Source organism: Poromitra crassiceps, assembly GCF_964638095.1.
Source record: "Poromitra crassiceps genome assembly, chromosome: 10".
Taxonomy (NCBI): Eukaryota; Metazoa; Chordata; class Actinopteri; order Beryciformes; family Melamphaidae; genus Poromitra; species Poromitra crassiceps.
In genome coordinates, this window is record NC_139631.1 from 39,538,551 (window position 1) to 39,564,648 (window position 26,098).

General features: G+C 45.8%; 1 protein-coding gene across 1 annotated transcript in view; it reads right to left on the minus strand.

Moving 5' to 3' along the window:
- Window positions 1-1,636: 1,636 nt before the first annotated feature.
- Window positions 1,637-26,098, minus strand: part of ift81 (intraflagellar transport 81 homolog) — a gene marked incomplete at its 5' end in the record, with an annotated part of 41,276 nt that continues 16,814 nt past the window's right edge. Inside the window, 8 exons of the mRNA XM_083644201.1 lie at window positions 1,637-1,912; window positions 7,370-7,415; window positions 7,720-7,805; window positions 8,061-8,132; window positions 8,432-8,518; window positions 11,321-11,410; window positions 16,804-16,932; window positions 25,389-25,538. Coding sequence (XP_083500327.1) covers window positions 1,730-1,912; window positions 7,370-7,415; window positions 7,720-7,805; window positions 8,061-8,132; window positions 8,432-8,518; window positions 11,321-11,410; window positions 16,804-16,932; window positions 25,389-25,538 — 843 coding nt within the window. The 3' untranslated portion in view covers window positions 1,637-1,729. The remainder of the gene's footprint in view (window positions 1,913-7,369; window positions 7,416-7,719; window positions 7,806-8,060; window positions 8,133-8,431; window positions 8,519-11,320; window positions 11,411-16,803; window positions 16,933-25,388; window positions 25,539-26,098) is intronic.

A 26,098-nucleotide genomic window follows, 5' to 3' on the forward strand; every position in this document is an offset into this window, starting at 1 on the left:
AAGCCGTTTTTTGAGGATTCTGGCTCATTTTACAAGAGCCGAGGATTATTTTCTGCTTGGAGTTTGTGAACATACAATATCTCAAAAGTACTAATAGAATGTGTACTTTCTCTGTCTAAAAGAGTTAGTTTGTAGAGTTAGTAGTTATGTAAGCATTAGCAATTGAATACAGCATGGTTTTAGCGTCAGAAAAAATATTCAGAGATAAACGGCTTTTTGTGAAATTCGATCACTTTAACCATTCATTTTTGGCATCAGTAAGACCTAAACAATAGTTTTGAACAGTAATTTCCTCCATAACAGCAGGAAACTCCCCTCTGCTCAACTCCTCCCTCCGTGGGCGTTCTTCTTGGCTGCAGCGCCCTGTCACAAGCACTTTCCTACCTGTGCAAATGCACTTTCTCATACTCTCGACCTCTCAAATAAATTTCTGAATAGAAATTAAATTACTCTAAATTAGAGCGAAAAAGAAACAAAAAAGAATGGGTTGAAAATCCCATTCTAAAAGCCTTTTATGGCTGTTTCCAATTTGCAAAATAGCCTGCTGCACCACAAGCGTGTCACCAGTCTCACTGCCCCGCTGCCGCTGTGCGGCTGTGCCTGGCTGTGCCTGTCTGCGTGGCCGCTCCCCGAGGAAGCCCGGCTGGACTCGCCCGCCTCCCGGAGCCCTGGCCGAGAGCTCCGATGAAGCCCCTGCGACTCTGGTCATATTTACGCTGCGTGCCTCAAAGTGTGCTCCATCCGCAATCCACCATGCACGTTTGCAATCCCGCACCGCCAGCAATCAGCGCGGAAACGAAAGCGCCTCCGCCAATCCATTTTCATGAGAATGGAAATGGATCACACTGCTTTTTGCTTGCCTTCCTACTTCCTTGTCGCCACTTAGTGGGTCGGTGGAATGGGTTGTACACGTTGTACACGTCCAATACTTATATAAGAGACGTAAAAGGGTTAGATCAACGTCCCACCGTCAAAAAAAAAAAAATCGATTCTGAAAACGTGTTTACACGTCGCTGGCAGTCAACAGCTGGATTCTGAAAACGTGTTTACACGTTGTTGGCAGTGAACGTGTTAATTTGAGTTAGTGTGGACCAGTGATGTCACTGGTCCACACTTTAACACTCAATAACTGTCAAATTAAATGACAGACTTCGAAACAGTTTACAGTTTTCTGATATACTACTGATGTTCTAATGATACAAAGCTGGTTGAAAATGGGCAGTGTTCCTTTAAGCGGTGCAGCCACTTCTATAAGTGACATGTGTGTCTGTCCGTCCGTTATGGCCGAGACGTGAGCACGGGTTGTAGCACGGGATTTCAGTTTGTGCCGAGATGTCTGTAGCCTAAGCCCCTCCCCCAGGCTCGAAAAGGGGAAATGAATGAACATCCGGGGATGCTATGGAGAAGCATGCACACCTGAAATCAAATCAGTCTCTGTGCTTAGCCTCAACAGACGCCATCTAATATAAACCTGCAGCGCTTACTTCACAACCTGGCTGTGTTTTCTTAGACAGTCGGGGCAAAAGTTGCCTCCAAAATATATTTTTTAATGTCCTACACTGCCATGAACCCAGGGAACAATGCTTTCACATTTGCCATTCAAACACACAGCAGCTCAGCTAAAAGCTCTCCAGATAGTAAAACAGATGTGCAGAACGCTAAACAACATTGAGCTGGGTGATCTCTGGAGTGAATGGAGGTGGTGCAGCTGGACCCTGTGAGGCGCTGCTCACAGCACCAGGCGATCCTCTCCTCCCTCCTGGATGACCTGGCCGATGGAGGCCTGGCTCTGGGCTCTGATGAAGCACTGCTTCTTGCACTCCATCAGCTTCTGCAGGTCGCTCCACATCTTCATCTGCTTTATGTTGGCAGCATGGTTCTCCCTCACCGCCTTCTGCTTCTCACGTAGCTTCTGCAGCCCACAGAGAGAGCAGGAGAACAGTCAGCATCACACACAGAGAGAGCAGGAGAACAGTCAGGACCACACAGAGAGAGCAGGAGAACAGTCAGCATCACACAGAGAGAGAGCAGGAGAACAGTCAACATCACACAGAGAGAGCAGGAGAACAGTCAGGACCACACAGAGAGAGAGCAGGAGAACAGTCAGCATCACACAGAGAGAGCAGGAGAACAGTCAGCATCACACAGAGAGAGAGCAGGAGAACAGTCAGGACCACACAGAGAGAGAGCAGGAGAACAGTCAGCACCACAGAGAGAGAGCAGGAGAACAGTCAGCACCACAGAGAGAGAGCAGGAGAACAGTCAGCATCACACAGAGAGAGAGCAGGAGAACAGTCAGCATCACACAGAGAGAGAGCAGGAGAACAGTCAGCATCACACAGAGAGAGAGCAGGAGAACAGTCAGCATCACACAGAGAGAGCAGGAGAACAGTCAGGACCACACAGAGAGAGAGCAGGAGAACAGTCAGCACCACAGAGAGAGAGCAGGAGAACAGTCAGCATCACACAGAGAGAGAGCAGGAGAACAGTCAGCATCACACAGAGAGAGAGCAGGAGAACAGTCAGCATCACACAGAGAGAGAGCAGGAGAACAGTCAGCATCACACAGAGAGAGCAGGAGAACAGTCAGCATCACACAGAGAGAGCAGGAGAACAGTCAGCATCACACAGAGAGAGCAGGAGAACAGTCAGCACCACAGAGAGAGAGCAGGAGAACAGTCAGCATCACACAGAGAGAGCAGGAGAACAGTCAGCATCACACAGAGAGAGCAGGAGAACAGTCAGCATCACACAGAGAGAGCAGGAGAACAGTCAGCATCACACAGAGAGAGAGCAGGAGAACAGTCAGGACCACACAGAGAGAGCAGGAGAACAGTCAGCACCACACACAGAGAGAGAGCAGGAGAACAGTCAGGACCACACAGAGAGAGAGCAGGAGAACAGTCAGCACCACAGAGAGAGAGCAGGAGAACAGTCAGCATCACACAGAGAGAGCAGGAGAACAGTCAGCACCACACAGAGAGAGCAGGAGAACAGTCAGCATCACACAGAGAGAGAGAGCAGGAGAACAGTCAGCATCACACAAAGAGAGCAGGAGAACAGTCAGCACCACAGAGAGAGAGCAGGAGAACAGTCAACATCACACAGAGAGAGCAGGAGAACAGTCAGGACCACACAGAGAGAGAGCAGGAGAACAGTCAGCATCACACAGAGAGAGAGCAGGAGAACAGTCAGCATCACACACAGAGAGAGCAGGAGAACAGTCAGCATCACACACAGAGAGAGAGCAGGAGAACAGTCAGGACCACACAGAGAGAGCAGGAGAACAGTCAGGACCACACAGAGAGAGAGCAGGAGAACAGTCAGCACCACACAGAGAGAGCAGGAGAACAGTCAGCATCACACAGAGAGAGCAGGAGAACAGTCAGCATCACACAGAGAGAGCAGGAGAACAGTCAGCATCACACAGAGAGAGAGCAGGAGAACAGTCAGCATCACACAAAGAGAGCAGGAGAACAGTCAGGACCACACAGAGAGAGCAGGAGAACAGTCAGCATCACACAGAGAGAGCAGGAGAACAGTCAGCATCACACAGAGAGAGAGCAGGAGAACAGTCAGCATCACACAGAGAGAGCAGGAGAACAGTCAGCATCACACAGAGAGAGCAGGAGAACAGTCAGCATCACACAGAGAGAGAGCAGGAGAACAGTCAGCATCACACAAAGAGAGCAGGAGAACAGTCAGGACCACACAGAGAGAGCAGGAGAACAGTCAGGACCACACAGAGAGAGCAGGAGAACAGTCAGGACCACACAGAGAGAGAGCAGGAGAACAGTCAGGACCACACAGAGAGAGAGCAGGAGAACAGTCAGCATCACACAGAGAGAGAGCAGGAGAACAGTCAGCATCACACACAGAGAGAGCAGGAGAACAGTCAGGACCACACAGAGAGCAGGAGAACAGTCAGCACCACTGGAGGATGTTTGTTACTTTGCTTTTTCCTTTAACAGCCAGTTTGCATGTCCGCCCCTACTTGGATGTGTTCTATTCAATATATATAATAATACACACTTATAATAATAATAATGAATATGGGATTTATATAGCGCTTTTCAAGGACTCAAAGATGCTTACTTCATTCAAGTACATTAGCATGTCTTCTTTTTATAGCAGTGATCCGAATCACTTTTACTGGCCAAGTTAGTCTGCAAATACAAGGAATGTGACTTGGTGGCTTTCTCACGCAGGTCAGACTAAATACAATCTGGGAAGCCATCGGGTAAGAACAAAGTCTGAAGTCTGTCTGGAGAGATTTACACTAAATATAACCCAACACGAAAAGATGAAAGTGCTAGATGAAACACAAAAACTTCAGGAAATAAGTCTCTTTTCTATACAACATGCACCTGGTCTCTGTAGCTGATTACACTGACAGGACGTATGAGTAAAGCCCAAATGTATGCTTTGTCTGCCGACACTTTTGAAACGGTCGCCGACAGAAATGAGGACTTGAGTCGACACTTGAAAGTGTCGGCGAGCAGCAGTGTCTGCTACCTGGTGAAATGTCTAGTGTCGCTGACTACGTCATAATATCGCGCAAGTCTGATTGGCTATATGACTTCCTTGTTTTGGTTTTCACTTGATTGAAATGAATGAACGCGTCCCCGCTATTTTTATCTGCCTGTCCTTGATGTATGCCTTCGTTAAAATCACAAAGAACATCGTGATTTCCAATTTCCCAGAGAGCGAGGTGGTGAGTTGTGTGGTTGTGTGTCGTTTATATGCGGCTGCAGTCAAGTACGTTACATCTTGCCTCCGAGGTGGTTTCACTGTGCGTTCCCTCTCTTCTCTTGGCTGTCTGCTTATAGCGTTCGAGTGTCACATGACCGTTGAACCGAGGCGAACGTTCACTGAAGTATAAATGCAGCAACATGAGCGACACTTTCTTTTTCGTCTGCGACCATGTGCTGAGCGACACTTTCTAATAAGTATAAATTAAGCTTAAGATGTTATATACATATATGTGTATGTGTGTGTGTGTGTGTGTGTGTGTGTGTGTGTGTATGTGTATGTGGCGGTCTGGGAGAACCCTTCACATGTTGCTGCTACACATTGGTGGTAATGAGCCAAAGGTCGACTCTTATACAACAGTTAGTTCCGGCTGAGCAATTTGATTGGACAAGAGGGATCTTAGCAGTGCTGATATTTCACGGTAACATCACGGGCGCTTCACTGTGTGTATATCCCTCCACTTCACAGCTGTTCTCAACGTTTCCTGGATTAGGCTGCGTTCAAACAGCGCTCGCACCCAGGGACGACGATACGGATTTAACCTTAAAGGAACACTCTGCCCATTTTCAACCAGCTTTGTATCATTAGAACATCAGTATATCAGAAAACTGTAAACTGTTTTGAAGTCTGTCATTTAATTTGACAGTTATTGAGTGTTAAAGTGTGGACCAGTGACATCACTGGTCCACACTAACTCAAATTAATAACTCATTAACTCAAATCAACTCTCAATAACTGTCAAACTAGATGAATGATGAATAGTTTGACAGTTATTGAGAGTTGATTTGAGTTCATGAGTTATTAATTTGAGTTAGTGTGGACCAGTGATGTCACTGGTACACACTTTAACACTCAATAACTGTCAAATTAAATGACAGACTTCAAAACAGTTTACAGTTTTCTGATATACTACTGATGTTCTAATGATACAAAGCTGGTTGAAAATGGGCGGAGTGTTCCTTTAATTATGAACGGTAAGCTGAAATCGTCATCTGCGGTAACCTCAAAGTAGCTAATGTTAGCTTAGCTAGCTTGCAGTCAGGGAACTGCAGGCATGAAGTTTACCTGTTGTTGCTTGCTTGCCAACACGACTTGGTAGTTGGTAATGAAATCCTGAGGCAACTGTTTTTGTTGGCCGAGGCGAATAACAGACATAAATCATCTGTTGTTGCAAATTACTTCTCTTTGACACTCGGCCTGCGGCCTCGGGCCTACGACCGAATCACAGTCGTGACGATATTAGCCAACAACAGCACTCCCTCTGGTGTGATATTGCTTAAATAACTTTTGATGTGAGAGAGCTACAGTATCTCAGTCATTCAAAAAGTGATATATAGGGGAAAGTTTCTAATTTGTGGAAATGTCAAAAATAGAAAATGTCAAATTGTCACCATGTGAAGGGTTTCTGCAGGCCACCAAACTATATATATCTCACAGCTAGAAGGTCCTGGGTTTGATTCCCGCCTGGGACGCTGTGGGCGCTGAGGGTGTGCTCCCCCCTTCGGTGCCCACTGCCCAGGTGGGCTATATCTCGCCGAAAGGGGCCTTTCTGTGTGGAGTTTGCATGTCCTCCCCGTGCTCCCCTGGGGTTTCCTCCATATATAACCCCCCACTAAAAAAAAATGCAAAAGATGGTCGTCTGACCAGCGGCGGTTGGAAGAAGTTGGTCCCCGGGCATTTCACCGCAGCTGACCACCGCTTCATAAAGACAGCTGACCACCGCTTCATAAAGACAGTTGACCACCGCTTCATAAAGACAGCTGACCACCGCTTCATAAAGACAGCTGACCACCGCTTCATAAAGACAGCTGACCACCGCTTCATAAAGACAGCTGACCACCGCTTCATAAAGACAGCTGACCACCGCTTCATAAAGACAGTTGACCACCGCTTCATAAAGACAGCTGACCACCGCTTCATAAAGACAGTTGACCACCGCTTCATAAAGACAGTTGACCACCGCTTCATAAAGACAGCTGACCACCGCTTCATAAAGACAGCTGACCACCGCTTCATAAAGACAGTTGACCACCGCTTCATAAAGACAGCTGACCACCGCTTCATAAAGACAGCTGACCACCGCTTCATAAAGACGGGCTTTGTCCGTCTGGTTTAATCACCATTACTGCACTTCTGCTGCATCATCCTTAACCTGCCTCGTCCAATGAGCCTCTCCGTCTTACCCTGTCTGCCTCGTCCAATGAGCCTCTCCGTCTTACCCTGTCTGCCTCGTCCAATGAGCCTCTCCGTCTTACCCTGTCTGCACGCCAACCACGTTCACTTCTTGACAGAATAAAAAAGAAATAACTCCAAGTATGAAGTAGTAAGCAGATAGCAAAGGTAGGTAAAGACACACTGCGCTCACCTTAAAGGTAGGTAAAGACACACTGCGATAGGTAAAGACACACTGAGGTAGGTAAAGACACACTGAGGTAGGTAAAGACACACTGAGGTAGGTAAAGACACACTGAGGTAGGTAAAGACACACTGAGGTAGGTAAAGACACACTGAGGTAGGTAAAGACACACTGAGGTAGGTAAAGACACACTGAGGTAGGTAAAGACACACTGAGGTAGGTAAAGACACACTGAGGTAGGTAAAGACACACTGCGCTCACCTTGCCGAGTGAGTCTTGCTCTGCAATGTTCTTCATGTACACCTCCCTGCAAAAGAGCCAGGCAGGTACACTTCAATTGTAGGCCAATGCAATTTCAATGTGTCTAACTCATGCAGTGTTTTTCAATCAACGTGGGATGTCTCAGCACATCTCGTTTGCTTCGGTGTGGTGGTGACACGTTAGTGGATCACTGTGCGTGCTTTGATGCAAGTCTGAGGTGGCAGCAGCAGCATGAGCAGGATGCTGTTGTAATGATTACAACACTCCTATTACAACGTAACAGGAGGCTGCTGAGGTGAAAAGGGTCTTGGTGTTGAAAGCAGCTGGCAGGCGTGGCTCTTCATGCTCACCTGATGGCTTTCTTCTTCTCTTGTGGGTCAGACGACACGTAGGCTTTGGTCTCGTCGGCGGCTCGCTGCATCTGCACCTCAATGACCTGTAGAGGGCAGACAGGTGGGTGTCGGGGTTACACTCACTGTGTGGATGGGTGTGGGTGTGGGTGTGGGGGGCCGGCCACTAGCCAAATGTTCAGTGCTCACACTTCCTTTTCAATTCAAATATTCTGCTCTCAGGTTTTAAATTGGCCTCATTAAATATTGAAGATGACTGGGCACACCTGCCACTGTTAAAAGTGGCCAAGCCAGTTTAGTTTCCTGCCCCGAGTGTTTCTTTGCGTTTTCAAGCTCCTTGCCTCCGTCATGCTGTTGATGTGATGGTATTGGTTTTCCTCCTGACCCGTCTCCTCTCTCAACGCTTTCACCTCCTGTAAGGGACAGACGCACGTGTTGTTATGGAAGAGCAAAAAACACACCGCCAATATCAAATACACCGGATGAATAAGCGCACATTTATTTAAATTAATTCATAGGATATAATAGTGTAGGACGATAACATCGCGTCATATTAAATCCATTCAATTTGAACTAGTGAAGATCATAGGAATACCATGTCACTGGGGCTGCATGAAAACAATACACCCACAAAAAGGAAGTCAGGAATGAAGAATGCTTATTTTCCCCTTGGTACCAGCGTATTGTTGAAATCACAGGGCAATCATTATACCTGTTCCAATTTGGATCTGTTGCTCTCCAAACCAGCAGCACAGCTTTCATACTGGGCCTTCTTCTCGTCATATTCCTGGGTTAGCTCCTGTTAGGATGGGAATATGCATCACAAATAAAAATAATAAAAAAAAAACATAAAAAAGAGACTATTTTGAGCAGTCTTAATACCGTCTCACATCCTCAACATTGGACGGGGGCCGGTATTTGAGCAGTTTGACTTACAACTGGCCCTTATAAAAGTCTATTTATGTCTTATAAAGTCTATTTATGTCTTCCTGATGGAGCTCTTCATTAAGATGGCCGAGCAATTCTGGGAACATGTGTAGGAAAATATGATCCTGGGCTTTAGTGCAGCAATGTGGGGGGGCTTTCCCTATCACACTTTTTATTTATGGAGCATGTAAATTATATTTAATGGACTCTGTCATGATAACACACAATACAAGTCAACTCCTACTGGCTTGGAGGCATGTGCTTATGGATTCCCCCGTCCATTGTCAAACTTAAAACAGATTAAGGCCATAAAGACATTTATCAAAAGAAAAGCAACAGTTCACTTACAACTGATCATGTGTTTGTTTTTTTTGCTTTGTGCGGAGAGTTTATTGGACAGTGGTTTATAACATGTGTCCATTGGGCAATCGTCTTTTTCAGTTACTAGATACAGTTCAAGAAGAGCACAGAGCTAAATGGACAGACTTGTATAGAAGAGCACAGAGCTAAATGGACAGACTTGTATAGAAGAGCACAGAGCTAAATGGACAGACTTGTATAGAAGAGCACAGAGCTAAATGGACAGACTTGTATAGAAGAGCACAGAGCTAAATGGACAGACTTGTATAGATGTGTGAATGGCAGATGGGAAGTGGTCAACCACTGAAAATAATGTCTCTTGCCATCACTGGAGGAAGGTGAACAAATTTGCCCGCAGTCTACAAACAATGTCAAACTGCCCCCCCAAAAAGTTGTGATCGCTGTTGGTCATTATAAACCTGGGTCGCGGGCGTGAAAGGGAGTGTGTGTATTGTAACAATAATCACTTGTAAAGCCCTTTGAAGGCTCATATTTAGACCTGGACACAATGAGTGCGTTTACATGCAGACAATAAACGGATAACTGAGAATAATCAGTTTATGGCAATAATCTGATTTCTGCGTTTACATGCACTTTAATTATCCGACAATAGGAGAAACCCGGGTTTACATGATTCAGTCAATTAGTCGGATTTCTCTCCAGAAAGGCAGCATTAATTCCGCAATAAAACAACAGAATATAGTTGCAAAATGCAAAATCACATTTTCCTAATTTATTTGTCCAGCGCAGAGGATGGTTTAGGTGAAAATTAGGTTGTGTATCTCGTCTACTTTACTAAAATTGGAATAGGCATCGCGTCACTTTGGAAGTGCATCTGTCAATAATATTTCCAACTTTACCGAGCACACAGCACAGAGGCAGGCAGGTGAGGTGACTTAAGCACGTCAAATGTTCATGACCCACAACGTGTGTTGAATTGAAATACTCTACCTGTCAGAAAACGGACAGAATTTGTGACGGATATTAACGTTATGTGTGTCTTGTGTTTTGAACGACTGAGTCTGTTGTCCGTAGGCTACGTGTTTTTTTTAATCTGTCATCTGAAAAACATCGTCACGCACGCACCTTGGACAATGCGTTTTATTAATAAATTCATCATTCTATTTGCAATCCGAGACAAATGTTCGTCCCTGTAATGTTCACGGCATGGCACTGGGGACTTTATTCGTGCAAGCAGACACCACAGTCGTCTCCTGTAGAATATCGACATTTCAACATGATAGTGCAGTGCAGCAGCGGTGCCTGTTAGAGGGACACCGGGGGAGAGAGAGCAGAGCTCCCCGCTCCGCTCCGCTCTCCCCCCGCTGTGGCCGGGGAAGAGGGAGGAGAGAGGGGCCAGTGAGTGCAGCGCGTCTCTCCCTACCTCACGCGCTCCTGTGCATCTCTCTCCCACAACTCGTACATGCGCAGATATATAAACCCGAAAGAAACCCGGTTAAGGTGTATACATGCAGAGAGAAGACCGATTATTGGCCAGAAACCTAGGTGTGTTTATCGGTTTATTCATAACCCGTTTATGACCATAAACGGATAAAGCTTATCGGTTTATGCTGTTTACATGACCACTTGAATAATCAGGTAACTCAGAAATCCGCTAATAAACAGTTTATTGGTGTGCATGTAAACGCACTCAATGTGAGGATTGTTTGATGCGATCACAGTAGTAGAGGTTTGGTCCTCACCTGACACTGCTGCCTCAGTGACCTGAGTGATCACAGTAGTAGAGGTTTGGTCCTCACCTGACACTGCTGCCTCAGTGACCTGAGTTCACAGTAGTAGAGGTTTGATCCTCACCTGACACTGCTGCCTCAGTGACCTGAGTTCACAGTAGTAGAGGTTTGGTCCTCACCTGACACTGCTGCCTCAGTGACCTGAGTTCACAGAAGTAGAGGTTTGATCCTCACCTGACACTGCTGCCTCAGTGACCTGAGTTCACAGAAGTAGAGGTTTGATCCTCACCTGACACTGCTGCCTCAGTGACCTGAGTTCACAGTAGTAGAGGTTTGATCCTCACCTGACACTGCTGCCTCAGTGACCTGAGTGATCACAGTAGTAGAGGTTTGGTCCTCACCTGACACTGCTGCCTCAGTGACCTGAGTTCACAGTAGTAGAGGTTAGGTCCTCACCTGACACTGCTGCCTCAGTGACCTGAGTTCACAGTAGTAGAGGTTTGATCCTCACCTGACACTGCTGCCTCAGTGACCTGAGTGATCACAGTAGTAGAGGTTTGGTCCTCACCTGACACTGCTGCCTCAGTGACCTGAGTTCACAGTAGTAGAGGTTTGATCCTCACCTGACACTGCTGCCTCAGTGACCTGAGTTCTTTGATAATCGGCGCCAGAGCAGACTTCTTCTCCACGATCACACAGTTCAATTTCTTCACCTGTGAGAGACCAAAAGCACACAGTGCATTCAGACTGACAAACGTACTTTTTTTTTTACAGATTTTTTTATCCCATTTTTATCCCCCGTTAGTGCTAATTTAAATATATTTATTCTGGTTGCTGCTCCACCCTCTGCCAATCTGGGGAGAGCCGAAACTGGCTCCATGCTTCCTCCGAGACATGGGCAGTAGCCAGCCGCTTCTTTTCACCTGACAGGGGAAGCTTCACCGGTAGGACATAGCACGTGGGAGGATCACGCTATTCCAACGAGTTCCCCTCCCTCCGAACAGGCGCCCCGAACGTCCAGAGGAGGAACCACATTAGCAACCAGGATATTGCATGTTTTGGTGTGGGGTTCCTATATGAAGGAAACCCCCAGGGAACACGGGGAGAACATGCAAACTCCACACAGAAAGGCCCTTTTGACGACCCCACCCGGGCGGTGGGCACTCGAGGACATGCGGACGGGCACGCATTCCTTCAGCGCTCACAGCGTCCCAGGTGGGAATTGAACCCAGGACCTTCTAGCTGTGAGGCGACAGTGCTTACCACTGCACCACCATGCCCCGACAAACATACATCATTAAGCTGACAATCATTACAGTGTCAATGTCCTCTGAACGTCTTGGAGAGGTTGCTGGTAGGGCTGAGGAAGTAATTTCTGATGGCTTTCTGGGGCATGTGCCGGTTGCGAGTAGAGTGAGTCTACTCTCAGGTTGAAGCCAGAGATATCTGAATCCATCATTGAAAGTGGCCTGTCCTTTGCCAAATGTGCAGAGTGCCAGCCCACCTGAACAAGCCTCCTGACCACTACACCTTGGAATGTGGCCTAATCACTTGTAACTGCTTCCTTTTGGGCCTTGACACAAAGGGATGACAGGTTGATAAATAATGTTGAAACTGTGAGCTACGCTGGCATAACATTACTTTATTAAACTGTGAGCTACGCTGGCATAACATTACTTTATTAAACTGTGAGCTACGCTGGCATAACATTACTTTATTAAACTGTGAGCTACGCTGGCATAACATTACTTTATTAAACTGTGAGCTACGCTGGCATAACATTACTTTATTAAACTGTGAGCTACGCTGGCATAACATTACTTTATTAAACTGTGAGCTACGCTGGCATAACATTACTTTATTAAACTGTGAGCTACGCTGGCATAACATTACTTTATTAAACTGTGAGCTACGCTGGCATAACATTACTTTATTAAACTGTGAGCTACGCTGGCATAACATTACTTTATTAAACTGTGAGCTACGCTGGCATAACATTACTTTATTAAACTGTGAGCTACGCTGGCATAACATTACTTTATTAAACTGTGAGCTACGCTGGCATAACATTACTTTATTAAACTGTGAGCTACGCTGGCATAACATTACTTTATTAAACTGTGAGCTACGCTGGCATAACATTACTTTATTAAACTGTGAGCTACGCTGGCATAACATTACTTTATTAAACTGTGAGCTACGCTGGCATAACATTACTTTATTAAACTGTGAGCTACGCTGGCATAACATTACTTTATTACTACCTTTTTTTCCTCCCATGAATGATATCAAAGAAGAGCAGTTTTGACAGGCAAACAATCCCACTTTCAAGTCAAATGAAGAAGCTCATGAGCTAGCAGGATAATGCATGCTTAGTGGAGGCTCTTCTAAAGTCATCACTGACTGTGTGTGATACAGATGTGCTGACAGTGACAATATCTCTTCAAGTGACAAGTGAAATTGTGGCATAAAATTTGTAAAATACATTATGTCATTTCACTAATCTTTGACTCCCTCGTCAATATTTGTATCCATTTTATATTTGCAAAAACTAAAATCTCTCCCCAGAAAGACTGCACCATGTGATGTCATCAAGAGATATTTTCTGGGGTTGCTCTGAAGTTGCACTCCTCTGTGAGTGCTAAATGTGTGGACTGCTGCAACAGTCCCAGCTTTCATACCCAAATTAAATCTATCTGATGTTTACTACAGAGTCCAAAGAGTCAACTTAAATCTATTTGATGTTTACTACAGAGTCCAAAGAGTCAACTTAAATCTATCTGATGTTTACTACAGAGTCCAAAGAGTCAACTTAAATCTATCTGATGTTTACTACAGAGTCCAAAGAGTCAACTTAAATCTATCTGATGTTTACTACAGAGTCCAAAGAGTCAACTTAAATCTATTTGATGTTTACTACAGAGTCCAAAGAGTCAACTTAAATCTATTTGATGTTTACTACAGAGACCAAAGAGTCAACTTCAATCTATTTGATGTTTACTACAGAGTCCAAAGAGTCAACTTAAATCTATTTGATGTTTACTACAGAGTCCAAAGAGTCAACTTAAATCTATTTGATGTTTACTACAGAGTCCAAAGAGTCAACTTCAATCTATTTGATGTTTACTACAGAGTCCAAAGAGTCAACTTCAATCTATTTGACGTTTAATACAGAGTCCAAAGAGTCAACTTAAATCTATTTGATGTTTAATACAGAGTCCAAAGAGTCAACTTCAATCTATTTGATGTTTACTACAGAGTCCAAAGAGTCAACTTAAATCTATTTGACGTTTACTACAGAGTCCAAAGAGTCAACTTCAATCTATTTGACGTTTAATACAGAGTCCAAAGAGTCAACTTAAATCTATTTGATGTTTACTACAGAGTCCAAAGAGTCAATCTGCTTTCATTTGTCAGTGGAGCAGTTCCAGAAAGCTCTCGTGTGTCTAGCTTTGGGAAAGACTTGTTCGTTGACATAAATCTGAACTAGATCATAGGAAGATCATAGGAATACCATGTCACTGAGGCTGCCTGAAAACAATGCACCTGCTAAAAGGAAGTCAGTTATGAAGAATGCTTATTTTCTCATTGAGACCGCTGTATTGTTGAAAACACACAATGGGTTTTCAGTAGGTTTCCAGGGCCAAAGGGTCATGAGAAGATTGGTGTTGGATCATTGTTCCATAAGTGGAGCAACATGTGAATTTTTTTTGAGGGTGAATTCTACTTCAAGGCCCCTCTGATATAGTCACCATCTCAGACATGCTCCTCTCATATAGTCACCATCTCAGACATGTCCCTCTCATATAGTCACCATCTCAGACATGTCCCTCTCATATAGTCACCATCTCAGACATGTTCCTCTCATATAGTCACCATCTCAGACATGCTCCTGTCATATAGTCACCATCTCAGACATGTCCCTCTCATATAGTCACCATCTCAGACATGTCCCTCTCATATAGTCACCATCTCAGACATGCTCCTCTCATATACCGTAAATTTCGGACTATAAGCCGCGGCTTTTTCCCCGTTTTTTGGCCCTGCGGCTTATATAACGGTGCGGCTTATCTATGGATTTTATCAGCTAACGGTCGCTCGGGGACCTCCAAAATCTATGGATGTTGGTATGAGGCAGAACGAGAGCAAGACAGACATTACGAGAGCGAGACCCTGATTGGATGATGTTGGAAAAAATGTGCCTCGCGACCTGATTGGAGCACTGTGCCACTACGCTCTCTCAGCCACTACAGTAAAACACCCTCCCTCCTCCCTCGCTCCAGGGGGAAAATGGCAGCGATTGAGCCTGAAAGACAGTCTGAATGAAATTGAATGTAACATTCCCAATTCTATGTATTACATTCTAAAAAACTAACGGCAACATTTTGGAAGGCTAAGCCACACAACTAGCTCGTTGTAATCTAACATCATGCTTCAAAAGATGGAGAACTGGCTGTGTTACGACGATGGCGGCGAGAAGAAGAAGGAAAGAAGGAAATCGAGCAGCAGCACGTAACCTTGGCATCAGGGTGTTGACACAGAGAGCAGACGGCCGAGGTGTGTCCACCGTTCAGATCCGACTGAAGGCTCAAGTTTGCCAGTGGATCCTGACAGCGTGGAGGAGTGTCAAAACATCCACGATCACCAACGGGTTCCGAAAGGCTGGACTGCTGCGTGATGAAGAGGAGGACGCCGCCACAGCTGAGGGCCTTCAGAGGCTGTTCGATTCCGACAGTGACGAAGAGGAGTTCGTTGGTTTTGAGAGCGACAACGAAGGAGAGAGGAGAGTGGCTGACGAAGCCACCCTGAGCCTGTTCGTTTCCGACACTGAAGATGAGGACTTTGGTGGTTTTAGTACGCAGGAAGAAGACGAAGATGAGGATTAATGACTTGACTTTTCTGGTTACAGCCGTGTACTGCACCTTAGCCTAAAAGATGAAGACGAGGATTAATGACTTTTCTGGTAGGCTGATTACCGTATATTTTAAGCAGCCGTGTTACTGCAACTTTAGGCTTACGCGCTTACTGTCGTGTTACAGGCACTTTATTTTGCACTTTAAAAAAAACACATTTAATTTAGCCATTGATATTGCCTCGTCAAGCGCTGTAAGCTTTGTTTTTTGTTATGGTACTACTGTAGGCTATAATGTAGATCAGTGGTTTTCAACCTTTTTCATGCCAAGGACCCCTAAATTTACACAGCACAGTACATGTTCTGTAGCTACTATTGCACTAAATGGTAACACTTGAATACGTTATGCAAATATGCAACTTGTTTTGTTGAAATGTTAATAAATGGGAGCTTCCCCAAACAGCCATCTCTTTCCCGACAATCCCCTCTGTGCACGAACCCTTACATATGGTAATTAAACATCAAAACACCCGCGGCTTATAGTCCGGTGCGGCTTATATATGTAACAAACAGGCAATTTTGCTGCTGCGGCTTATACTCAGGTGCGCCTTATAGTGCGGAAATTACGGTAGTCACGATCTCAGACATGCTCCTCTCATATAGTCACCATCTCAGACATGTCCCTCTCATGTAGTCACCATCTCAGACATGTTCCTCTCATATAGTCACCATCTCAGACATGCTCCTCTCATATAGTCACCATCTCAGACATGCTCCTGTCATATAGTCACCATCTCAGACATGCTCCTCTCATATAGTCACCATCTCAGACATTCTCCTCTCATAGTCACCATCTCAGACATGCTCCTCTCATATAGTCACCATCTCAGACATGCTCCTGTCATATAGTCACCATCTCAGACATGTCCCTCTCATATAGTCACCATCTCAGACATGTCCCTCTCATATAGTCACCATCTCAGACATGTCCCTCTCATATAGTCACCATCTCAGACATGTCCCTCTCATATAGTCACCATCTCAGACATGTTCCTCTCATATAGTCACCATCTCAGACATGTCCCTCTCATATAGTCACCATCTCAGACATGTCCCTCTCATATAGTCACCATCTCAGACATGTCCCTCTCATATAGTCACCATCTCAGACATGTCCCTCTCATATAGTCACCATCTCAGACATGTCCCTCTCATATATTCACCATCTCAGACATGCTCCTGTCATATAGTCACCATCTCAGACATGCCGTCCAGTGTGCGTCCTTTCTTCTCGTCCAGCTCGCTCTTGATGGCCGACACCCTCTCCAGTTCCTCCTGGGTGTCACTGTAGCCGGAGATGCCCTTCTGAGCCTCCATGATTTGCTGCACACACACACACACACACACACACACACACACACACACAGACACACACACACACACACACACAGTCACACACACGACAAATATCTTTTTCAGCACGGAAATCAAGTGGTCACATACAATCTTAAATGAGCCTACACATGTGAAATATTGTGTCCGGTATCCTGGGACCGGTTGCACAAAGCACCTTAAGTTAAGATTTTCCTTAGAGTGCGAGTTAAAGTGTCCATAAAATAAACTTGGTTGCACAAAACACCCTTAAATCTTGTGCTTACGTTTTCCTTAAAATGTTTAGGAACGGACAAAAAGGTGTGGACCAAAGCAACTCAGCAGGCAACTAGAATATCAAAGCGAAAAAATGAGCTGCTTAGAGTTTAAAGATGAATAAATTTAATAAGAAGTCATTTGTACCTGCGTACTTCACAGAGTTAACATACAGAGTACATCTTCACAAGTAATTGATACAGGAAACAACAAAAAACGCAACGCGTTTCAACCGTTGGTTTTCAGCCTGATGAAATTACTTGTGAAGATGTACTCTGTATGTTAACTCTGTGAAGTACACAGGTACAAATTACTTCTTTTATTCATCTTTAAACCTTAAAATGTTTAACCTTAAGGAGAATATTTAAGGGTGTTTTGTGCAACCGATTTTATTTTATGGACACCTTAATCTAATCTTAACCTAAGGTGCTTTGTGCAACCGGCCCCTGGTCTTTTGGAATTAGTCTTAGGGAGTCGAGCCTAATGTCTGTACCGTAATTAATATGAACCGTCAGTTAGTGTGCTATTCTAATCAAAGATGTGCCTTCAGCAGTTGAGACATTAAGACCACTGAGGAAACTTGAAACTCAAAGTAATAAAAAATTTAACTGTTGCAACAAGTGAGAATCTACAGTGGTACAGCGCTCTGCACAAAGTCTGTATCTCCTTACAGAGGCACAGCGCTCTGCACAAAGTCTGTATCTCCTTACAGAAGCACAGCGCTCTGCACACAGTCTGTATCTCCTTACAGAGGTACAGCGCTCTGCACAAAGTCTGTATCTCCTTACAGAGGCACAGCGCTCTGCACACAGTCTGTATCTCCTTACAGAGGCACAGCGCTCTGCACAAAGTCTGTATCTCCTTACAGAGGCACAGCGCTCTGCACAAAGTCTGTATCTCCTTACAGAGGCACAGCGCTCTGCACAAAGTCTGTATCTCCTTACAGAGGTACAGCGCTCTGCACAATGTCTGTATCTCCTTACAGAGGCACAGCGCTCTGCACAAAGTCTGTATCTCCTTACAGAGGCACAGCGCTCTGCACAAAGTCTGTATCTCCTTACAGAGGTACAGCGCTCTGCACACAGTCTGTATCTTCTTACAGAGGCACAGCGCTCTGCACAAAGTCTGTATCTTCTTACAGAGGCACAGCGCTCTGCACACAGTCTGTATCTCCTTACAGAGGCACAGCGCTCTGCACAAAGTCTGTATCTTCTTACAGAGGCACAGCGCTCTGCACAAAGTCTGTATCTTCTTACAGATGCACAGCGCTCTGTACAAAGTCTGTATCTCCTTACAGAGGTACAGCGCTCTGCACACAGTCTGTATCTCCTTACAGAGGAACAGCGCTCTGCACAAAGTCTGTATCTCCTTACAGAGGCACAGCGCTCTGCACAAAGTCTGTATCTCCTTACAGAGGTACAGCGCTCTGCACAAAGTCTGTATCTCCTTACAGAGGCACAGCGCTCTGCACACAGTCTGTATCTTCTTACAGAGGCACAGCGCTCTGCACAAAGTCTGTATCTTCTTACAGAGGCACAGCGCTCTGCACACAGTCTGTATCTCCTTACAGAGGCACAGCGCTCTGCACAAAGTCTGTATCTTCTTACAGAGGCACAGCGCTCTGCACAAAGTCTGTATCTCCTTACAGAGGCACAGCGCTCTGCACACAGTCTGTATCTTCTTACAGAGGCACAGCGCTCTGCACAAAGTCTGTATCTTCTTACAGATGCACAGCGCTCTGCACACAGTCTGTATCTTCTTACAGAGGCACAGCGCTCTGCACAAAGTCTGTATCTCCTTACAGAGGCACAGCGCTCTGCACAAAGTCTGTATCTCCTTACAGAGGCACAGCGCTCTGCACAAAGTCTGTATCTCCTTACAGAGGTACAGCGCTCTGCACACAGTCTGTATCTCCTTACAGAGGCACAGCGCTCTGCACAAAGTCTGTATCTCCTTACAGAGGTACAGCGCTCTGCACACAGTCTGTATCTTCTTACAGAGGCACAGCGCTCTGCACAAAGTCTGTATCTTCTTACAGAGGCACAGCGCTCTGCACACAGTCTGTATCTCCTTACAGAGGCACAGCGCTCTGCACAAAGTCTGTATCTCCTTACAGAGGTACAGTGCTCTGTACAAAGTCTGTATCTCCTTACAGAGGTACAGCGCTCTGCACAAAGTCTGTATCTTCTTACAGAGGCACAGCGCTATGCACACAGTCTGTATCTCCTTACAGAGGCACAGCGCTCTGCACACAGTCTGTATCTTCTTACAGAGGCACAGCGCTCTGCACACAGTCTGTATCTTCTTACAGAGGCACAGCGCTCTGCACACAGTCTGTATCTTCTTACAGAGGTACAGCGCTCTGCACACAGTCTGTATCTTCTTACAGAGGCACAGCGCTCTGCACAAAGTCTGTATCTTCTTACAGAGGCACAGCGCTCTGCACACAGTCTGTATCTCCTTACAGAGGCACAGCGCTCTGCACAAAGTCTGTATCTCCTTACAGAGGTACAGTGCTCTGTACAAAGTCTGTATCTCCTTACAGAGGTACAGCGCTCTGCACACAGTCTGTATCTCCTTACAGAGGAACAGCGCTCTGCACAAAGTCTGTATCTCCTTACAGAGGCACAGCGCTCTGCACAAAGTCTGTATCTCCTTACAGAGGTACAGCGCTCTGCACAAAGTCTGTATCTCCTTACAGAGGCACAGCGCTCTGCACACAGTCTGTATCTTCTTACAGAGGCACAGCGCTCTGCACAAAGTCTGTATCTTCTTACAGAGGCACAGCGCTCTGCACACAGTCTGTATCTCCTTACAGAGGCACAGCGCTCTGCACAAAGTCTGTATCTTCTTACAGAGGCACAGCGCTCTGCACAAAGTCTGTATCTCCTTACAGAGGCACAGCGCTCTGCACACAGTCTGTATCTTCTTACAGAGGCACAGCGCTCTGCACAAAGTCTGTATCTTCTTACAGATGCACAGCGTTCTGCACACAGTCTGTATCTTCTTACAGAGGCACAGCGCTCTGCACAAAGTCTGTATCTCCTTACAGAGGCACAGCGCTCTGCACAAAGTCTGTATCTCCTTACAGAGGCACAGCGCTCTGCACAAAGTCTGTATCTCCTTACAGAGGCACAGCGCTCTGCACAAAGTCTGCGATGGTTCTGGCGAACAAAAGAGTTGTTTCATGTCCGACCGTCACAAACGATGAATCAGAAGCAAAGCCTATTATGTCCTTGAGCAAAAGCCCAGGGTTGTGAAGAAGTATAGCTTTGTCAGTCTCCCACTCTCTCTGCTCTGGTCTGATCTTAATCCTCGTCTGCAGAACTTGAGGGATGATACTTGTGGCATGCAGCTGTGTCATGTCCAGATCAGAGAGTCAGACACAAACCTGAACACTCATTAGTTATATGGCTAAGCCAGTTGTCACTAAGTGGAATATACTTGACACATGAAAGACATTGATTAGTAATAATAACTAATAATCAAACAGTGAGCAACTAATTCATGAATAATCAATATACATGATAAATTATATGAATTCCTACCACATAAACAATTATCATTTATATAATTATATATATATATTATTAGATTATAATTATCGTTAATAATCGTTTTTTGTAGATTTGGTGGTAAATAAATGTAACATAAAGAAAGGAAGTTGCACACTCAAAGTCTCCTCTGCTGTGTTTTAACACATTGAGTGCCAAGGACGTCTGTGGACGTCCTAAAAAAAAGTAACGAGAAGTGCCAAGGACGTCTGTGGACGTCCTAAAATCATAATTCATATTATTCCATAATTCTGCTGTTTAAGGTCGTACCCAGCCAGTGAGCATGAATCCCTTCAAGGGATCACACGGCGCCACCTTAAACATCTACACGGGAGCTGCGCCACCCACCTCAGATCCTTTACTTTGTGCAGGAGAAAGCGGAGAAAGCCGTGATCAAAGCGAAACCGATGCATGCTGCACCCAGAGCCATATAGATTGCTCTGTCTGCAGCTGACAGTTGGCTTCGATCCGCGCCCACAACTGAGCTCTTCTGCTTCTGTCTATCTGTCTGCATATAGTTTCTGCACACGATTCCCTGCCAGAAAGGCAGCACCCGAAGCCGAACGGCCAAACCTTTTGCTTCAGTCCCATTTGCCATTTCCTTGCGCTGGGATCCGTCCGGGGCAAAAACGAGGCTGCGAAAACAGACTGTGTGCGTGTGGGGAGGAGCCCGCAGCTCAGGGGTGGAGAGGGGGGGAGGGGGGGGGTGGGGCACGCAGGCTGCACAGAACTATACCATGTCACTACATCAGAAAATAGTAGCCAGAGTCAGTGAATGTGCTTGAAATTAGAGTGCAAAAAGTATTCATAAAAGTGACTTTATCTTGAAAAGTAAAAAAAGACAGCAGAAAACCCTTGAAAGTGCTCTTCTTTCAGAGGCTGTCATTTCATAATGGAACTGTCTAGAAACAAAATTTCTTCTTTGAAAGAAGCAGGAGTGTCCAATGTTTCATTAGAGTCCAGCCCTGTTCATATAGCCCTAATAGAAAAAATTCTATAGCTGTTTTCAACTGAAAGGAAGTGAATCTGGCACAGGCTCCAGACAATTTTACTGAAGCGCTGTGGCACTCAATGTGTTAATGGGTTACACCAACATGTTTCGGCGAAAGTGCCTTCGTCAGGGTGCACTTTGACCTTTCGTTAAGTCTGCACCTCTTCAAACTTGTTGGGTGACGTGAGCTCCACTCTATATACTTTACATGTGCCATCATCAGGAGGCATCACAGCCACTCATCTAAATCACAGGCAGCTTGCCTGCTGCAGACAGTCACAGTGTGTTCATATAATTTGTATTGTGCCCATGCATTGTGAATTGACCTAATCATGTATTTGTTGGCATAATAAAGGCAGGCAAACTATTTTTCACAATACAGTGTGTAGTGATAATAGCTTATTAAGTCATCCAAATGGATTGTGTCTGACATCTCCTCTGTTGAAAACAATCTGCGCGGCCTCCAGGATTGTCCATGTGTCATCCTGTCATCAAAGCCCGTGGAGTTAGAGCAGTAACCCTCGATTTAATACAGCGCTGACCCCAGCTGACCCCAGGGCACAACAGCTGCAGCAATGAAGAAGTCAGCCTGACACCTGGCCGGGAGGCTTTGCTCCTCATGTCACTGAGGTTCATGTGTGAATGCCGTGACATCAAAACAACAATACTACTTACTCTCTCCATGCCATTCTTTACGAAACCACAAAGAATCACTTTGAGGCCATTTACACCTGGCATTAACATGCGTTTTCTGCCATCAGATTGCAATCCGATTGTATTTTATCACTTCAGCCTGATTCCATTTACACCTGGCACTAACATGCGTTTTAGGTGATCAGATTGCAATCCTTCTTCAATGTGTTTTGGGGGTGTTTACACCTGTACTTTCAAGTGATAAAATACAATCGGATTGCAATCTGATGGCAGAAAACGCATGTTAATGCCAGGTGTAAATGGCCTCTTTGATTCTCTTCAATTCAGTAACGCTATCCTTTACATGAGGAGGAAAGCACATATCTGCCAGCTGATTCCTTTGGTCCAGAAAAGCAGCAGCGTGAAAACAGGAGTGCATGGAAGTGAAGGAGTGTATTGGACATGCTGCCATCTTCAAGCATCTGAGTACCTTGAAAAGCACTCGACCAACTAGAGGCCATCTTGTGATGGGATCACACCAGGGGGCGTAAAGAAGGGCGTTGCCCCGTTGCTCGGATCACGCCCATTTTCAAACTCCTCCTTCATTTCGATGTCGACGACACGCCTGTCAAGTTTCGTGACTGCATCTCGCACGGTTTTGACCCTATTGGCTATCGCGCTAACACAATCTGTCCATAGACGCAGACATATATAAACAACCTGGCAAAGTACTCAAAGCTGCTTCTGTGGTAGTTCCCACGACAATAGGAGTCTCCAGGACCGCATGTTACCCCGATGAGACACACCCAAACTCACAAGGTGAAAACAATAGACCCTTCTCACGGGAGCCATTTTATCATCAAGCAAAACACTAATGAGGGTTTCAAACTTCCACGATTGGAATTTGGAAACCCTCATTAGTGTTTTGCTTGCACCTGTGTTTATTCTGCCTTTTCCACACAAAATGGCCCCCGTGAAAAGGGTCTATAGCAGACCGGCTGCCTGGTAATGACATGTATTGTGAATGATTCTTAGCAGGGAGACACTAGCCTGCTATCCAGCCCCATATGAACGGCAGTTGTGTCACACTCCTCAATGAAGGATTCATTTGGGGTGGTTACCAGGCGAGGGAGACACGTGACGAGGAGGAGAACATTCAGCGCTGATCAAATGTGTGAGATGCAGGCAGAGGAAGCAGATGCAGCCGTCATAAACAGCAGCAGCTCAGCCTGGCCTGCGTCAGGAGCTGGGAGGCTGCAGACGTGTCAGGTCAGTTCCATGAAGCTTCTACCACTTCACTGTGAGCACAACCTGCACGAAGAGGGAGATGCCAATAAAACGGCACCTGCGGTTTGGAGCAGGGAGAGGGCTGGCCGGGATACAGGAGGGTGCCCTGAGGGGAGCAGGGGGAGGGCTGGACGGGATACAGGAGGGTGCCCTGAGGGGAGCAGGGGGAGGGCTGGACGGGATACAGGAGGGTGCCCTGAGGGGAGCAGGGGGAGGGCTGGCCGGGATACAGGAGGGTGCCCTGAGGGGAGCAGGGGGAGGGCTGGACGGGATACAGGAGGGTGCCCTGAGGGGAGCAGGGAGAGGGCTGGATGGGATACAGGAGGGTGCCCTGAGGGGAGCAGGGAGAGGGCTGGACGGGATACAGGAGGGTGCCCTGAGGGGAGCAGGGAGAGGGCTGGACGGGATACAGGAGGGTGCCCTGAGGGGAGCAGGGAGAGGGTTGGACGGGATACAGGAGGGTGCCCTGAGGGGAGCAGGGAGAGGGCTGGACGGGATACAGGAGGGTGCCTTCAATGTTGGAGAAGCAAAAAAGGTCTCTGCTTCAAAGTGAAAAACACTGAACCCTGCAACTGCGCGTGATTTCGAATCGCACATAGGTTATGCAAAAAACCACGCCCTGTGCCCGCCTACGCAGCAGTCAATCGCCGGGATTGGCCAGGCGCTCATGCTCATGTTGGGCTCTCTGTTACAGGGACACCATTCCTGTGAGAAGCAACAACACCAAGCAAGGCTGCAGCGAGGATATTGAAAGACAAAATCCTACATCGCACCAAAGCATACAATGTATTTTAATGTTATTTGACTTTCTGACCATCCGCCTCAGTGCTTATTATGAGGCCAGAATAACAGATGCTGCCCTTGGCCTTTGGGAAGGCTAACCCTTTACTTTTGGTTTTATTTATTGTGTATGATTCAACTTTTTATCTATGATTTTATATTATTGCATGTTTTTGTAGATTGTTGGGACTTCACTGGCCTGGAACAAATGGCTGGACTGGGGGGTGGGGGGTGGGGGGAGGAGCTAGGCCTATGTGCTGTAGCCTATTGTATTTTTAATTTTATATTTTTTATATTTTTCATTTGCAGGTTAAACTGTCAGCTGAGCTCTGTTATTGAAGCTTTGGCTAAAGGCCTGAATTTTACAATGATGTTTTGAAATAAATGTTTAAAAATCGATTGTGTGTTAAAAGCTTGTGTTTTCATTGGCGTTATTACAGTAATTTCATCAATCAAGAGCAATTTGGTTAATAAAATCGCTGGGCTGGGCACAGTGTTTGTGGTGTGTGGGAAATGTTTGTTTGAAAAGCTTGTGTGTTACGTTTTCATTAGTGTTAATACACTAATTCATTTCAATGTCCGCTATTGGTTCATGAAATCGCTGGGCTGCGTGCCTGCAGTGGTTGTGGTGTGGGGGATTCCAGCTGTCAAAAGAAGACAAAAGACTTGCTCCTGGCCAATCCCGGCGCTTGACTGCTGCGTAGGCGGGCACAGGGCGTGGTTTTTGCATAACCTATGTGCGATTCGAAATCCCGCTGTAACTGCTCCAGTGGAGCTGCTCAGCAGCCAACAGACCACGGTAGCATTGGGAAGCTTTCGAGTGTGAGCGACGTGAATGTGTTAGCCTTCCTCGCCCTGCACTCATCTCTCCAGCCTGCCGCTGTGAATAAGAGTGTGTTCTTCTTCTTAGTCGGCTCGTCTTATATTAAAAGTCTTTCAAGAGTTACCAGATGCTGTTGGATGGTCTCATGCTTCTGTTTGAGGACTTCCTCCGTCCGCTGCAGGACGCCATATTCTGCCTTCAGCTCGGAGATCTCCTGCCGCTTCTTCTTGTGCATCGTTCCCTTGCCGCGCAACTTCCCCACCAAGCGCTTCAGCTGTGAACAACCAAGAGACACAATTGAACATTACTTTCTAATTAAATGAATATAACATTTGGACATTTTTGGACATTTCTGAGGGTCTGGATTAACCTTAGGTGAGAACCCGTAATTGCATTGCTCGTTTAGAAAGGGAAATGAAAAAGGCAAAATCATAATTGCCATGATGTTGCTACTAAAATACTGTGAAACACCGATGTAGAAGAAGAACATGTAGACCATGTAGAAGAAGACCATTGTAGAAGAAGAACATGTAGACCAGGGATGGGCAACTTTGATGATAGAGAGGGCCACAAACAAATGTCCTCGCTACCAGAGGACCAGATTGTGACCGTGCACTTCCACCAGTAGCCTACTGCAACACCATCACTCCCAATTATAGCTACTACTTTGATGAAAATGACTGGTAATCAAAGTTTATTATACCAACATTTATATTTTTCATATTCAAATTGAGTAATTCTTCCATTCAGATGACACCAGAAACTTTGCTCTAGCTTTAAAACAGACCGCGCTACAGCAATTTGATGGGGTACATCACCCAAATATGTCATATT